We start from the raw sequence: 14,916 nt of genomic DNA, 5'->3' as shown, positions 1-14,916 counted from the left end.
GTGTAGTTTCACGGAAGCCCAGTTTAGTTTAGTGATTTCAGGATAACTGTTTTTCTTGGGATATCTTACCAAGAAACTTGTCTTTAAAATACACACAGAACGGTCTGTGAAAAATACTAACAGAAGACCATGATGACAGAATCATCAGGTCACAGGATATTTACATTTCTCCCCTCCACAGAATGCAAATTTGAGCCACTGGGGTTGAGTCTAGATCAGCTGCAATGCCAGGAGGCAGCAGTTGGATACAGCTTGTGTGGCACAATAAGTTAAATCAGCGTATTTTGTTTAAGCAGAGACATGTCGGGTCACATGTATCTGTTTTGGCTCCACCTGAATATGAGGCTGTCAGAAGAGAAAACAAAAGTACAACAAACAAAAGATACTTAAACTCTTCTTTTATTTTTCTCACAAGAAATAAATCTAAGCTAAGATATTGAAATAAGAAAAATCTGTGGCTACATTAAAACAGTCTTCCTTTGGACAATCATGACAATATCTATGGCATAGCGCCATAGTGACAACATTACAGTGTGTAGACCTACAGAATGATTCTGGACAGGTTTGGTTCTCAGGAAAGGTAACAGTGAACCCATGTACATCATTTACAAGACTATCATTTGACAGAGAAAACACATGTGGCTCTTTACACTCACAATTATTTCCCACTAAATTAGCAATAATCTCATGATTATACAGTCAGTCATCACGCTAACAATAACAAAGATTAGGAATTCAAACTTGACTGTCTCTTCAGTGAATACCCATTCTACAGTTATGACACAGTGATACAGTCTCATTCAGCAGAGACATCGTAGGTTTCTGAGCCTCACATGAAGGTTTGTATGTACACACTCCTGCAGTAGTGTTGGTTTCATAATGCTGATGCTGTCATCACTGGACCACAACTGTGACATCAGCTCTAGGACCAAATCTGCACGAGAGAAGGGTGAAAAATAATTTTAATCACAAGTTCAACATACAACACCCCTTTTTGTCTTAAAAAGCAAATGTAAGAAAATAAATGTATTATCTTAAATTAGGATGTGGTTAGCCACATTTTGGTGACCAGATCTTGACTGACACTTTACTCTCAAATCTGACTCCTCCAGTCACAGGTAAGAAGCCCAACCTAACTCATTAACAGTTATCAGATCAATGTAGTCCAATCATATATACTGGGTTTAACTGATAAGTGATAATCCTAACCCTATTCACAGAAAAGATCAGATCATAATTCATGTTAATATTTTAAAAACAAAAAACTTAAATCTTCAAATAAATTAATTTAACACAGCTGTTGTGATTTCATGTGTGAAAAAAAAGTAATAGAGATGGCAAAGTCATGTTGTGCAGGGAAATTCCTGCTCACCCGTAAGGTGTTGTCCCAAGAAGCTGAGCAGAGTGCTGTGCCATCAGGTGAAACCCTGACTCTGCTGATGCGGTTCTCATGGCCAAACAGAACCGAGACGCGAGTTCCCTTCAAGACGTCCCACACGTTAATGGTGTAATCATTATAACCAGTGAAAAGCAGGCGACCTGGGGGCATGAGGGGAAGAGGGAGAGAGAGCACAGGAGGAAGTGGGTAATTTGGAATAAGAGGAAGTAGAGACAGACAAAGGATTAGGTGAAATTATGAGACAGAGAACATATTTTCCCTTCAATCATTAAAAATAGCTTTATTCATATGACATTACTTTTAGGAACTGCTAACTTTCTGAGTAGATGCTGATGAGTACTGCATATTCAACAACATATCAGTGGTTGAGTGCTTTACGAACTCCTTACCACTTAGAGAGAAGTCCAGAGTGGAAGCACCAAATATAATGCTGTCCTTCTGGTAGACAGCTACCTCACGGTCAGCTCGCAGATCATAGAAACGGCACTGAGGGACACCAATAAACACGCAACAGCACAGACACAAATAGGACACACAATGATAATTTGACATCAGTAGTCTCAGACTACAGTAGGAAATATTACAGTACATCATGGTGGCAGTTTCTAGCTTGTCAGCACACATCATTGATATTATGTATTTGTTTGTGTTGTTTCTATAGCCTACCAGTGCCACAGTGCCCCGGTCACTGAGGTCAGTGAGTTCACCACATCATCAAAGTGATTCAGAGTGAGTCCAATAAATCAATTGACTCTCTACACGTGCACTGAGGATGTCAATTTAACTATCTTGCACAGGACACATATTGACATGACCAGCAGACACACAACAACAAACTGATAAGCAGGTCATATGACTCACTGTGGCATCGTCTGAGGCAGAAGCAAATGCATCTCCACTAGGGTAGTACCTAAACACACAAGGGTAGAATGAGAGGTGCTGAACAAATGAAAATTCTATACATGAAAGAAACTTGAGTGAGTGATTCTGCTGCTTGAGCTGCATTGCAAAGCTGAAACTTGATGTTACTGTAATACAGAAGATGAGCTAATTTCCTCAGTGTAAAAAATGAAACCAAAACGTCGCCAAGGCTGAATTATGTTCTCTTTATTTTTGCATATTTTGGGTAACATAACTCATTAGTTGGTCCCAAACTGCACAACCATTTCCTACAAATGTAGATTTAAAAGTTATTTTAGACCAGATTCATATTCATTTTATTATTTAAAATGATAATGTGTGCGGACACGGGTAGGTTTAATGCCTTTGTTCATTGTGCATTTTGATGAAGGTGGAATTATATCATTTAGGTCTCCATCTGTAACAGCAGTAGCATGAGTATGAGGATGTCATCTAATCTCCCACTTTACTGAAAAGAGAGGCACTGTGAGACTTTTGTTTTCATCCAACAGCTGGACTCACTTTACACAGTTGATGTCGGACTCGTGGCTCTCAAAAGACTGAATGTTCTGTCCAGAGCGCATGTCCCACACGTTGGCCTTCCTATCACAGCCCTGATAACACACACACACAAATGCACACACACACACATTAGAGAAGGGAAATGTTACTTTGCTGTAAAAATCCAGTTTCTTCAAAATGCCCCTGTTTCATGAAAACTCTAAACCCAAAGAGGAACACGAGTTTCAGGGTTTACACTACGTCTTTCTCTCTGCCTCTCTCACCCCAGACACAAAAGTGTTTCCAGTCTCAGACGGGGCGAGGTCCAGGGACAGGACATCAGCTGTGTGACCATGGAAACTCTGCAGAAGCTGCCCACTCTCCACATCCCACAAGGCACATGTGCCGTCTCCACTGGAGGTCAGGATCTAACAGACGGATACACAAGAGCGCCCACATACATGCACACATGAGCATGGGCACAGCACATATGTTCAAAAACCACAAAACAATCAACAGTATAAAAAAAACCATGAAACTAGTCATGTATGTTTGGTATGTTTTATAGCATTTCTGTAGACTTCATCTCATCACAGACTTTGTTCTCTTTTAAAAAACACTGTAGTGTGATTTACTGAAGGAACTGTGGATAAATGCCTACGGCTTAAAAATGGCTTGGAAAGTCCACGATGATTAGGCGAAACTAGGCTGAGTCAGCTTTAATATGGCACTGCTGCTGGTCATAGAAAGAAAAAATATGGACAGGAAGGTGATATTAAAAATTGGTCTCAAATTATTACAGAGGAATTGTTAACAAATGTACTGTTGGTACTTATATGTTGGTTACTTTACACATGACTTCAGCCACAGGCTTTACTTTCATTTCTCAATTTATGTCAAACCGAGAAGCGAAACAGAAAAAAACACACGGAAATGACTGAACTTGTGGAATAATATTTGGAGGGAAAGTCTAAGGTTATTGCCATTCATGTGATCACACTGACAGAACATCCACTTTCTAAAGTCTGCGTTAATAATGTGGACAAGATGAATGGAGAAAAGCTGCAGAGCTCTGTTCTGTCATTTCAATCATACTAAAACACTGCTGTACTCAACAATACACTGCATAGGCCTATGCATTCACAGCACACACACACACACACACACACACACACACAATACATGACAAAACCCAAAGGTCAGCACCTCCTCACTGACAGAAAACTCTCACTGTGCATCATGTACCCACACACAAACAAGCACACAAAATGCCAAAATGTCAGCGATTCCTCTGACGAAAACAGATTATGGGCACTTAGAGACACATGCAGACATCAGAGATCCCTGCTGGCTGGTGGATTAGAGAGCTCCTGCTGGATGACCTCATGCACAAAAACACACCACATCCTGCCTGCACTGAGGGGTAGCTCCTGTTTCAACATGAATGCAATTATCAGTAAGCCACAATTACTGACACACACACACACACACACACACACACACACACACACAAACACACTCACACAGATGGGAACCTCACTGATCTCACAGAGAGCCTTTCCATCAGTCTGATTCTGCTCAACACCACCTGCATGTTACCATATATTAAATACTTGCAGGGGGTTAATTAAATTACCCAGTGATCCCACATGTAATTGCCTTAACTGAGGAAGCCTTATGACTCAGTCAGTGCAAGAGCAGATCTTAATATATCAAAACTCACCAGCCAAGAGCCGGTGCGCTCCTTAAATGTTGCTCTCAGTTGGACACACACACAGATATACGACATGTCAACTTAACTTTCCTGTTAGCAGTCTTTTAAGGCTGCTGGGACCAGTCTTTCAAAAACATGAATGGCCAACACACTTTCTGAACCCTCAATGTAGTCCACGGCTTTGTGCTCCAAGCTCTATTTTAATGGCACAGTATAAAGGCTGTGAACGTTACAGTGTGCTCATGTGTCTTTGTGTGTGTGAGATGCAGTATGAGAGAGAAAGTCGATGCGTGTCTATGTGTTAAATGTTCAGCTCTCAGGTCAGTGTGCTCCACTCTTTCCTAGATAAAGGCCACTCAGTGTCTATTTATACACCCAGGATAGAGGACCATCACACCCCCTCCATCCCCACCCACCCCCAGACTCTTTTCTGCCCCCTCCTAAGCCCTGCCATCCATCTCCCTGTCCCCTGTCATTGTGCTCCTCTGCCTCGCTGAGAGCCAGAGCAGAGTAAATTATTAAAGCCATATATCTCAGGCAGTTTCCCTCATGTTCTCCTTTTGAGTCTGTCCCATACCTTCCCTCTGTCCTGTTGGATGATGCTGACACTTCAGCCTTAGATATAGATATATAGAGATATAGCAAATTAACAATCCTAAAAAAAAAAGTATTTGAAATACAAATATAAAACATTATATCAATTTTAGATTATTTAATGGCATTTCGTTTTCATTGGATGATAAACTGCACAGAATCAAGAAAAAAATAATGAGGAGACAATTCCTTGATCTAGGGTTATGGTTCTCACTTCAGGTGTGCAAGATCTTGGGTTCAAATCCCAGACGAGAGCTTTCCTATCAAAATGCTACGTCGGTCTTGCTAGTTAACGTTAACAGGACAGTGAATCAGGGTTTATACTCCTGCATTGACTTGACACTGTACCTATGGTGTAGCCTGAAATGAAGCAACGCAAACTTCCATTTTATTTTTGGAAACTGAAAACCATTTACTTCAGTGGAAACAAAACATTTACTTAATTTATTTAATGAATTCCTCACAAAATAGCATTTTAATTCCTGTGTGACCTATCCTGGTTTCATATAAGCAAATGAAACTTTGCTAGCCCCTGGTTAATTTATTCAAAATGTCCTAGGCTTAATAAAGTTAGAATACTATCTTATTGAATTTAGCAAAAGACAGAACCTCATGAACCGACTTTTGTTTAATTTTGTCACTGTTACACTGTCACATGTTTTATGTGTTTTAGGTGTGTTAGTTAAATCAATCTAACTTTACAGCACTTGACAGAAACTCAACACAGTGGTATAGAAACCCCAGAGCAACCCAGCGTTTTGGATTCTTCGTTCACCGTGGAGGCATGCGAGAAAAACAAAGTCTTCTTCACAAATTCAACATAACATGGTGTGTGTGAATAATTGATATACAAGTGGTCATTTTGTGGGTGAAGTAGTTCTTTAACATGATGTTGGTGGTTTCACGGCTGAAGCCTGTTGATTGTGGAAAGTGCATGTCAGGGTACAACATGACAAATATAAAGAATGTTTTTAGAATCCGTGTTTTTTTCAGTCCAAGATGAAAAATGTGTTTCAGTGATAACAGACCATAAAAGTTCCATCTATAAAATTATCTTTTTTCAAGTTACTCACAAGGCATTGAAGTGGTGCTCACCTGCATGTCGGAGGAGGTGAAGGTGCATCCTGATACATAGTTGGTATGCATAGCAACAGACTTCTTCTTTGCAGCCAAGTTCTCGTTTTTGTCCAGAGACAGCGGGAACACTGAGCACTTGTTATCCAATCCACTTTAGAGGGAGATTAAAACATTTTATCTTAAATGATGGGTCACTCACTATTTAACATAAAATAAAAGATAATTATTACACAGGGTTTGGGGTATGGATGACACCTAACTGATCCAGGCTGACAAAGACATGAAGATTGAGTAAAGGGAATGAACATGTCTGTCAGAGTCAGTACATTGAATTAAACATATTCCCAGTAGGATCTAATTTAGTGCCACTGAGCATTAGTAGCAGCAGTCACCAAACACACACATTTACAGACAACTGACCAAATGTATTATCTCAGTTTTTGATTACTGGAAAGAGCAGCAGTTCATTAAGTCTGGGAAATAAAAAGACAAATTCTGTGTACTCACCCACATGCCACAGCACAACCTGAGGGAGCATAAGCACACGCCATGACCCACGTACACGGCAGGGATACTCCATGTTCCTGTAACACACACACATACAAATACATGTAAAAGGGAGAAGACATGAAAACAGTGTTCATGCTAATTTGTTAAATAAGAATAAACCAACTATTCTCTTACACACATCCACACACAGACAGCTGCAGTAAGCCTGTACTAATAGGGATTATGTTTGGTGTGGTTCTGTCTGCTCCATCAAGAGGCATGATGGTCAGACTAGACTGCCATTTAAGTGCACTCACACCACACACACACACACACACACACACACACACACACACACAGACACACACAGACACACACTCATTACAGGGGACAGATGGATAGATAATCTTTAAATGCATATATCCGTGTGATATCCATTGCGTCCTCTCTCTCAGAGGAGTATGACAGCGAAGGGCGTACTCCCCCACACCCACCTACTCAACACCATTACTAATGGTGAGGAGAGCAGGAGCACCTGATCATCCGAAGGAAATAACAAACACTTAGCCTTTCATAATAATGTGGGGAAGTGGGTAAAGTTAAACTGAGCAGCCAAGCTACTGGCAATAAAAGTTCCACCTATTTTCTTTTTCCAAAGACAGTTTTTTCAACCTTTTGATCTATGATGATGGCATTAGGGAAAGACAGAATCTAAGATATAAGACTGTGTATATGCAAAATGTTAGAGACTCAGCCAATCTGTAATTAGAAACATCCAACTAAGCTCAAACTCCTGTTGTCCACACAGCCATGTACACGGCCCTGCAGAAGATGTGCATGCCTTTCTGTTTTTGTGTTTTTTTCTGGTGTGTCAAATTTAACGTCACAGGTGCGCTGGAAAACAGCTTATTAAACAGTAGAAAGTGAATGGAGGCCAGTGAAAATGTTATGGACGTTTCTTCTTTTTTATATGTTATCCTACTTATTCAGTTATTTCAAACTTGGTGCAAACTAATTTTGACAATGTTTGAGTGCTGCTTAGATGGCGTGCCAGAAAAGGGGCGAAAATTAGTGTGTCCACCCAGGTGTTGCATTTCCATCACTGCCAATTGGACCTGGAGCCAATAAATGCCTGTGATTACTGCAGGGTCATTTGTCCCTGAAGTGAATGTTGATTGTCACCTTTTCGATTTATGAAAAAGCCAGATGTTAGGGGGTGTTTGTGTTTTTTTGTGCTGTGGGAAAGGGGCTAAAATCACCACTTGTGTATCATTTAGTCACCCTGTGTTAGGTTGAATTTTTGAAGAAATCTTTGCTTCTGTCACATGCCTCCACAGTGAACGACGAATACAAAAAGGGGAAAATTCTTGATTAACTGCAGTAAAATAAAGAATGCGTAACAGCAAAACTATATCAAAACATCTGTTGAAAAAGTCTCACAGAGCTTGTGCACTATAGTACACGTCTCATTTATGAGTCATATGCTCAATAAGCTAGTACTTGAAACGCTACATTTTTACTAAAATGTTACTTTTTAAAGCATTTGTACATATGGCCAGCGTGCCTGGGCAAACATATGTGTTTGAACTCTGCTCATGCATTCCCTTGAGCAGAGTTCAAACGCACACACTTGTCTCTCATTCTTGCGTAGGACTGTTTATGCAGAATTTTAAATAGTAATGTTTTAGCCAAAATGCATGTGTTTGAGAAGTACTGAGCATACAACGATGGTCAACACGGCCCCCTATAATTTCAATTCATCAAGACTTTTCTCCGTTTTTTGAAATCTTAATTCATCGTGGAGGCACGCAAGAAAAACAGTTTCCTTCACAAATTCAAGGTAACACGGGGCGAGTAATTGATATACAAATGATCGTTTTACAGGTGATGTATACCTTTAACAAAGGATGCCGATAGTATCATTAAATTATTAAATATGTTTGTACATTTCTAAATTGAGTATTGACGTCACAGTTAAAACTTTCGAATAAAAATTATGGTCATGAAAATACTTCCCCAGCGATGGCACTGGCAACCCCTGAATTTATGGTAATTTCTTACTCAAAAGAGTTCAAACGTTCTATAACATACACACAAAAGCACCACACAGACGTCTCTACTCACCTTATTAAGAGTGAATGCATCCCAGACAATCACTTTGCCATCCTGGAGTACAAAAACAAAATCAGCATCACATAAAAAAACAAACAAGGGCCAAATATTTTAGGGTTACATAGCATAAAATGAACATTGTTTCTTATTAGATAATACTATACCACATTTAATATACATCTGTGTGTGTGTCAGTGTGTGTGTGCATGTGAGCAGTGTACCTGTGAAGAGCTGACGAGGCGACGTTTGTCTTTACACCAGTCCATACACAGCACTTTGTTCCCGTGACCCTTCAGCACACGTCTGGTCTTTATGGATAGAGCGCCGACCGCCTCGATCTTCTCAGCCACCTGGTTCACTACATTACACAAACACACACACACACACACACACACACACACACACATATTAGAGAAGAAAAATATTGTTAAACACACACAACCAATTCAGTTGGTTTTGTAAGGTTTACAAGAACTTTTGACTGTCAGCAGTGGTAAAAGAACTACTGGGATCATTTATTTATTTATTATTTATTTTATTACTTTAATGTAAAAACAAATAAAAATACTTCGTTCTAAATGTTACCTCAGTAACAACAGACTATGTAAAATGCAAATGCAGCAGAATGGTGCCTCTCTGTGTTATACAGTTTCACACATGCAAGATACATTTAATATTTCTCCCTAGTCAAATTGAAGCTGATTTTTAACTAATTGGGCAGGTTAAGCTAAATAGATAGATAAACTCAATGACAGAAATTCTCCTATGACAAGGCTCAACAATACATATTATTATCATTCAAAACACATTTAAAACAAATATTGAAAAAGGACTGCTAAAACAGCAACTGATAAAAGCAGGTTAAAGTGTGGTGTCTATTTTAGATTGTTCAGGGAGGTTACTGCAGAGGGAATGAAGGATTTCTTGTAGATGTTTTTCAGGGCAACTGGGACAAATTATTATATTTAATGGGTTTTGCATGTAAAAATGTTATTCTGCAAATAACTGTCATTGTAACTGCATGTCAGTTAAATACAGTGTAGAAAGTACAACATTTCACTCTGAAATGTACAGTGAATGTATGAAGTGGCAGAAAATGGAAATAGTTACTTGCGTAAATGTACTTAGTTACACATCCCATCACTGACTGGAGGCAGTGTGACTTACAGAGGAGATGCAGTCTCATCCTGAACAGGCACAAAAAGTGAGCTGACTGTGCTGAAGTCTGCTTCATGGAAACTTACCCTCACACTCTCACACAGTTAGGCTAGTTGTTATAAACAAAACGTTAGGCTACATGCTGAAGAGACGAGTTAGCGAGCTGCCACTTGTGTTAAACAGTTGTTGTTTAGTTGTTTGTGTCCCTTATGTCACTTACACTCTATGTCGTTGAGCTTCTTCCGCTCCTCCTCCAGCTTCTTCTTCAGACTCTCGCTCTCGTTCTTCAGTGAGGCCAAGCTCTCCCCGCCCTGCAGCCCCTGGCAGGCCATCTTAACACCAACAACAACAACAAAGACAAACACTCAGGAGAGAGCGAAAGAGGAAGAGAAACGGGGAGATTTAGGGAGCGGGACGGTTGTTCAGCGGTTAGGCGTTAGTTGAGGTGGTCCTCGAGCGCGACAATGATGCTGCGCCGCGCGTGTCACACAGCTCGCGCCCTGCTTCAGCCCCCTCCTCCTCCATCCTCCTCATTCACATACATTTAAACAGGCACCACCGGCATTATGACGCTGACACTGGTGCAGCTTTTAGTCTTCTATGTTCCCATAGTTAAGTATTTTTTAAGAGTTTAAAGTTGTTGACATAACAACAAATATTCGTAACTATTTCTGATCCTGCAGCCATTTATAATATTGCCTATTAAAGTTACACACTGGTTTCTCCTTAAAGGAACAGTGTGTAAGATTTAGGGGGATTTAGTGACATCTAGTGGTGAGGAGAGCCTGGTCTCACCCCGAAGTCGTCGAAATGAAGTCACGCTAAAGGTGCTGACACACCAAACTGACATCAAAGAACTAGCGGCGACAAAAGCCAACTGTTGCATTGTCTACGCCGCCTCACGTCGCCCTGTGTCAGTTGAATTTGAACACACTACACAGACTACATCTGATGGCCAAGTAGCACGTACGTTCTGCGCCTGCATGAGAGAGAGCGGAGTGAGAGAGTGGTACATCCTGTCAGCCGAGGTGTTTCCTATCTGTGCAGCCGAGCACCGCAGCACCTCCGGACTATTACATCCAGACGGTCCTGGTGTCTGGCCCGGTGCTCCGGTTGGATCCAAACGAAGAGCCAGGGCTAGTTGGGAGGCTAGCGGAGGCCAACTGGCTGTGCTTCCCTCCGGTCATGCTGCGGCTAACGCTCCGCTAGCCGCTCCCAGCTAGCTCCAGTTTGTTATTCAGGTTAAAGAGGGAAGAAGCAGCAGATCTGTCGGGCAGCTGAGTGAAGTGGAGCCTGAGAGGAAGCACCAGTTAGCCCTGGTTTCACTACAGGCAGATTCACTCGCTACAGGGGCGAGGAAATAAAACCTGAACAGCCAATCAGAGTGATCTCTCTCACCGACATGCTCCGCCGACGATTCAACATGCTCAATCGGCTGAAAAGCCACCAACGCTGAAGTGCCGATGGTGCGGGACACACAGTAAAAACTAGGCCGACAGACGCTTACCGACGGCCCGACTTTGGTCAACCGCTGACCGTCGGCTTGGTGTGTCAGGGCCATAAGGCAGTGACTTTGGGTGTCAGAAACCAACAATTTAAAGGGGTCCTAAAATGTCGGCATGATACGCAGGTAAAATGCGGTGGGACGAGGACAAAAGTTAAGGCAGTGAAAGTCTGGGGTGGGTGGGAGCGGTGGTGGATGGGTCCAACAAACATAGACTTTCACCTGAGAGAGTGGTGTTTGTGTCCCATAAGATTCTAAAGCCAAGCCCTGTTCTTTTTCCTAAACCTAACCACGTGCTTCTGTTGCCTAAACCCAAACATGTGTGTTTGTTGTTGAATAAAAAAAAGAGACTGTATGTAAACGTTAAATTTCCTGTGAAAACAGGAGTGTATTTTGAAAGATGATGCTCATAACAGGCAGAACTTGACATGTCGTCCCAGAACGTCAACAACCAGCCTACCCAGGGTACCCTGGACGTCGTATGTGGACGTGGAAAGTCCATGACCGAATATCAATATGTGACGAAGTCGGAGTGAGAATGTGTTGGTGAGGTTTACAGATTACAACCAGCTGAAACTTCTCCTGGTTAGAATCTCTTCGATGTTTGCTGTTCAGGAGGTTTTTTCCTCTCCATTACAAACAGACTAGGTTATTAAAACCAGTAGAAACACTGAATAAAGCAATTTCATGTTACAAATCATTGTTTCCTTCCTTCAGGAGTTTTTTTACTGACAGCTGAATCATCCACAGAGGTCTCTTTCTCTCCAAAACAAACAGATCCGGTAGTTTAAACTTGTGAAAACACTGAATAAAGCAGTTAAATCTTAAAAAAAAATTCTGCATTTTTCCAATATTCTTGTTGTGAGGGGGCTGCTAACTACAGTTGCTGATGCAAAAACGTGACCCTATCTAGAGCCAGTGTTTTGTTTGTCCATTCTGGGCTACTGTAGAAACATGGTGTTACAACATGGTGATCTCCCTATGTAGATGTAAACGGCTTATTCTAAGGTAACAAAAACTCAATTGTTATTTTTAGGATATTATACAGTAAAGAAAACATACTCATAATGTTACATCCCATTTCTGCCAATATATCCCCTAAATCCTGCACATTGGACCTTAAGTTCTGCTGCAGGTGAGAGCTCCACCGCTGCTGAACTGACTTCAGCTTAATTAATTACTCACCAGGTTCTGATGTAGCATTACAAGCTGGGATCCTGTGTTACCTTAACATTGTGTAAAACATTTTAAAAAAGCCAATGTGGTTAATAATCAGTAATGGCTTTGCATCATTAACCAGTTGCCCTTTTACACAAGTGAATGTTTTTAAGACAATATTGTGTCTGCAATTAAAACCATGAATGAATACACACATACGTGTTGAACCAAGCATTTTGAAATTCCTTTTCACCTAACAAATTAAAGCATATTTAAATGTGATCAGCTCATTTTCTCAAGGGATCATTCATTAAGGCAATGTGAGAGAGTTGATTTAAGGTTTCAGATGTCTTCAAATGATGAATATTTTTAATAATAATCACTATTTTACTTTACTTTAATTGTACTTTACTTGCAGAAAGGTTTCAGTATCTCCCTCAGACACACTTAACCGCTCGAATCAAATTCTTTTAGTTACTAGTGTTGAGTGAGTTGCCACAGATCAGGAGGAAGCTCAGTGGCTTGCATTGCTCTCCACAAGGTCTTCACAACTTCCTTTGTGTGTGTGTGTGTGTGTGTGTGTTGGTGTGTGTGTGTGTGTGTGTGTGTGTTTGAGATACATTTACACAGTTGCATGTCAAAAGGTGCTGCTGAGCAGTGTACCCTCTCTTAAACAGATGTAGCACAAAGTGTTGGTGAGATCCTTGTCAAACTAAAAATACCCTTCATATGCAGAGGCTTGGCAGCTGCCTCACAGATTGCTGTTGTCATCAGATGCTGTATGTTCATAGATAAACACAACAGGAGAGCCTGTAACTTCAGGGCCACAAGGTGACTCAAGGTATAATCAGACAGACAGTATGAGAAAAATAAAGTGTTTCTGAACATTGAAGCATGTAAACATGTTATAGTAGAACTCTAAACTACAAGTGTGAACCTTTAAGAAAGCACAATATGGGACCTTTAATGAGTTTGTAGTGATTCAGTCTCTCTCTTTTGCTTTTAGTAGATAATAAACTTGTAAGTTCCACACTACATTCATTTGAACTAAATGTATATGAAAAACGTTTCAGATAGTGCAAACATTGCCACAGTTTGCAATGAAATTATGAGGCAGCTGTGTGGTGATGACAAACTGAAAGCAAAACGTACCACTTCCACACAGAAGGAGCAGTAGTTGATGGCCTCTGTCTTGATGTAGATGTTCATGAGGGGACTGGCTTTCCCACAGCTGTCGCAGGGGCCAAAAGTGGCCGCCACAAACGTCTGGTCACACATGGCTGCAGATGCTCACCAACACGCCCTGTGGAGAACACAGACACAAACATAAAGAGTCATTCAATCAGCTCGACTACAGGTCGGAGATACTTTGGTTTATTTGATTTCTGTACTGGGCTGACTACTTGGCCTGTGTGTGTTTCTGTGTGTGTGTGTGTGTGTGTGGGCCAGGAGATAAGTAGTTGGTAATCTACTGCAGACTGATCCTTCTCTGAGCGCCAGAGGAAAGGAGTGCAGCACGGCTATTCTGGGAACTAAACACATCCAGGACACACACTGGAGTGTAACACAGTGCAAATCAAATTAAAGTTTAATACGAGCTTTCACATCACAGATCCTCATTTCATCCCTGCTGTACATGCACTGTAAAAATCCAGAAATTCAAACCTTTACAAGAAATTGAAGTTCATTGTTGTTACATTATAACTGGTATTATACAGTGTACAAAATGTATATATGATACAATAAAATGTGATATTATGATGTTATATTAGCCATTTGGACGCCCAAAACTCAGTTCATCATAAGCGAACTTGTCACTACTGTTAAAAGTAATCATATTTTTTGTACAACATGTACAGAACATACCTGAGCAGAAACTGGACAGATTACCCACTGCCAAACTGCATCCAGACTGATTTATAACAAGTTATAAAGTCTACAATCTCTGGTCACATCTAAACAACAGACTCCACAGGTTGAACCCACAGGCTAACACAAAAACACTAACATCAGTTTGTAAAAACATTATCTCCACAGATAGCAGCCGTACAAATGATGAAGTCTTACCTCACAAGAGAATGTTTTCCCCTCTGTACAGCAGGTACTTGTCCCTGGAGAACTAAGTTGAGTTTTTCCAGTGAAGAGGATTGTCAGAGAGGGAACAGTAAGCTTCTTAGTGAAGTGTTTAAGCTGCGACTCTGCTCTCTGCATTACCTGTGCGGCCTGGAGAAGTTACTTTCACAGTCTAATCCAGTGCACATTATAGAGTTAATATTTTTTAAAATCACCTAAACTGCATGCAGTGTAGCC

The 14,916-nt window shown here is 40.8% G+C and overlaps 1 protein-coding gene across 2 annotated transcripts; it reads right to left on the bottom strand.

The window, feature by feature from the left end:
- Positions 1-459: 459 nt before the first annotated feature.
- Positions 460-14,715, bottom strand: gnb5b (guanine nucleotide binding protein (G protein), beta 5b). 2 transcript variants are annotated; one of them, XM_049599543.1, is made up of 13 exons: positions 14,674-14,715; positions 13,759-13,909; positions 10,165-10,276; positions 9,008-9,144; positions 8,799-8,840; positions 6,693-6,769; positions 6,204-6,336; positions 3,085-3,228; positions 2,822-2,913; positions 2,261-2,309; positions 1,789-1,885; positions 1,373-1,539; positions 460-934 (listed from the first exon to the last, which is right to left on the bottom strand). In XM_049599543.1, the coding sequence occupies exons 2-13, from the start codon at positions 13,882-13,884 to the stop codon at positions 923-925; spliced, it is 1,188 nt and encodes a 395-aa protein (XP_049455500.1). In that variant the 5' UTR covers positions 13,885-13,909; positions 14,674-14,715; the 3' UTR covers positions 460-922. The 2 variants fall into 2 exon arrangements, with proteins under 2 accessions (XP_049455500.1, XP_049455501.1); XM_049599544.1 differs by lacking the exons at positions 10,165-10,276; positions 13,759-13,909; positions 14,674-14,715 and adding an exon at positions 9,954-10,074.
- Between the last annotated feature and the right edge of the window lie 201 nt (positions 14,716-14,916).

Source organism: Epinephelus fuscoguttatus, linkage group LG2 (assembly GCF_011397635.1).
Source record: "Epinephelus fuscoguttatus linkage group LG2, E.fuscoguttatus.final_Chr_v1".
Classification (NCBI taxonomy): Eukaryota; Metazoa; Chordata; class Actinopteri; order Perciformes; family Serranidae; genus Epinephelus; species Epinephelus fuscoguttatus.
The sequence above is the reverse complement of the archived record's forward strand: the minus strand, read 5'-3'. Positions and strand labels throughout refer to the sequence as shown.

Coding starts and splice junctions, on each gene's coding strand:
- gnb5b (XM_049599543.1), bottom strand. CDS start 13,884: ATGTGTGACCAGACGTTTGTGGCGGCCACTTTTGGCCCCTGCGACAGC. Junction 2,914..3,084: donor GAAACACTTTTGTGTCTGGG/GTGAGAGAGGCA, acceptor GTGTGTTATCAG/GGCTGTGATAGGAAGGCCAA. Junction 2,310..2,821: donor TCCGACATCAACTGTGTAAA/GTGAGTCCAGCT, acceptor TTGTGTGTTTAG/GTACTACCCTAGTGGAGATG.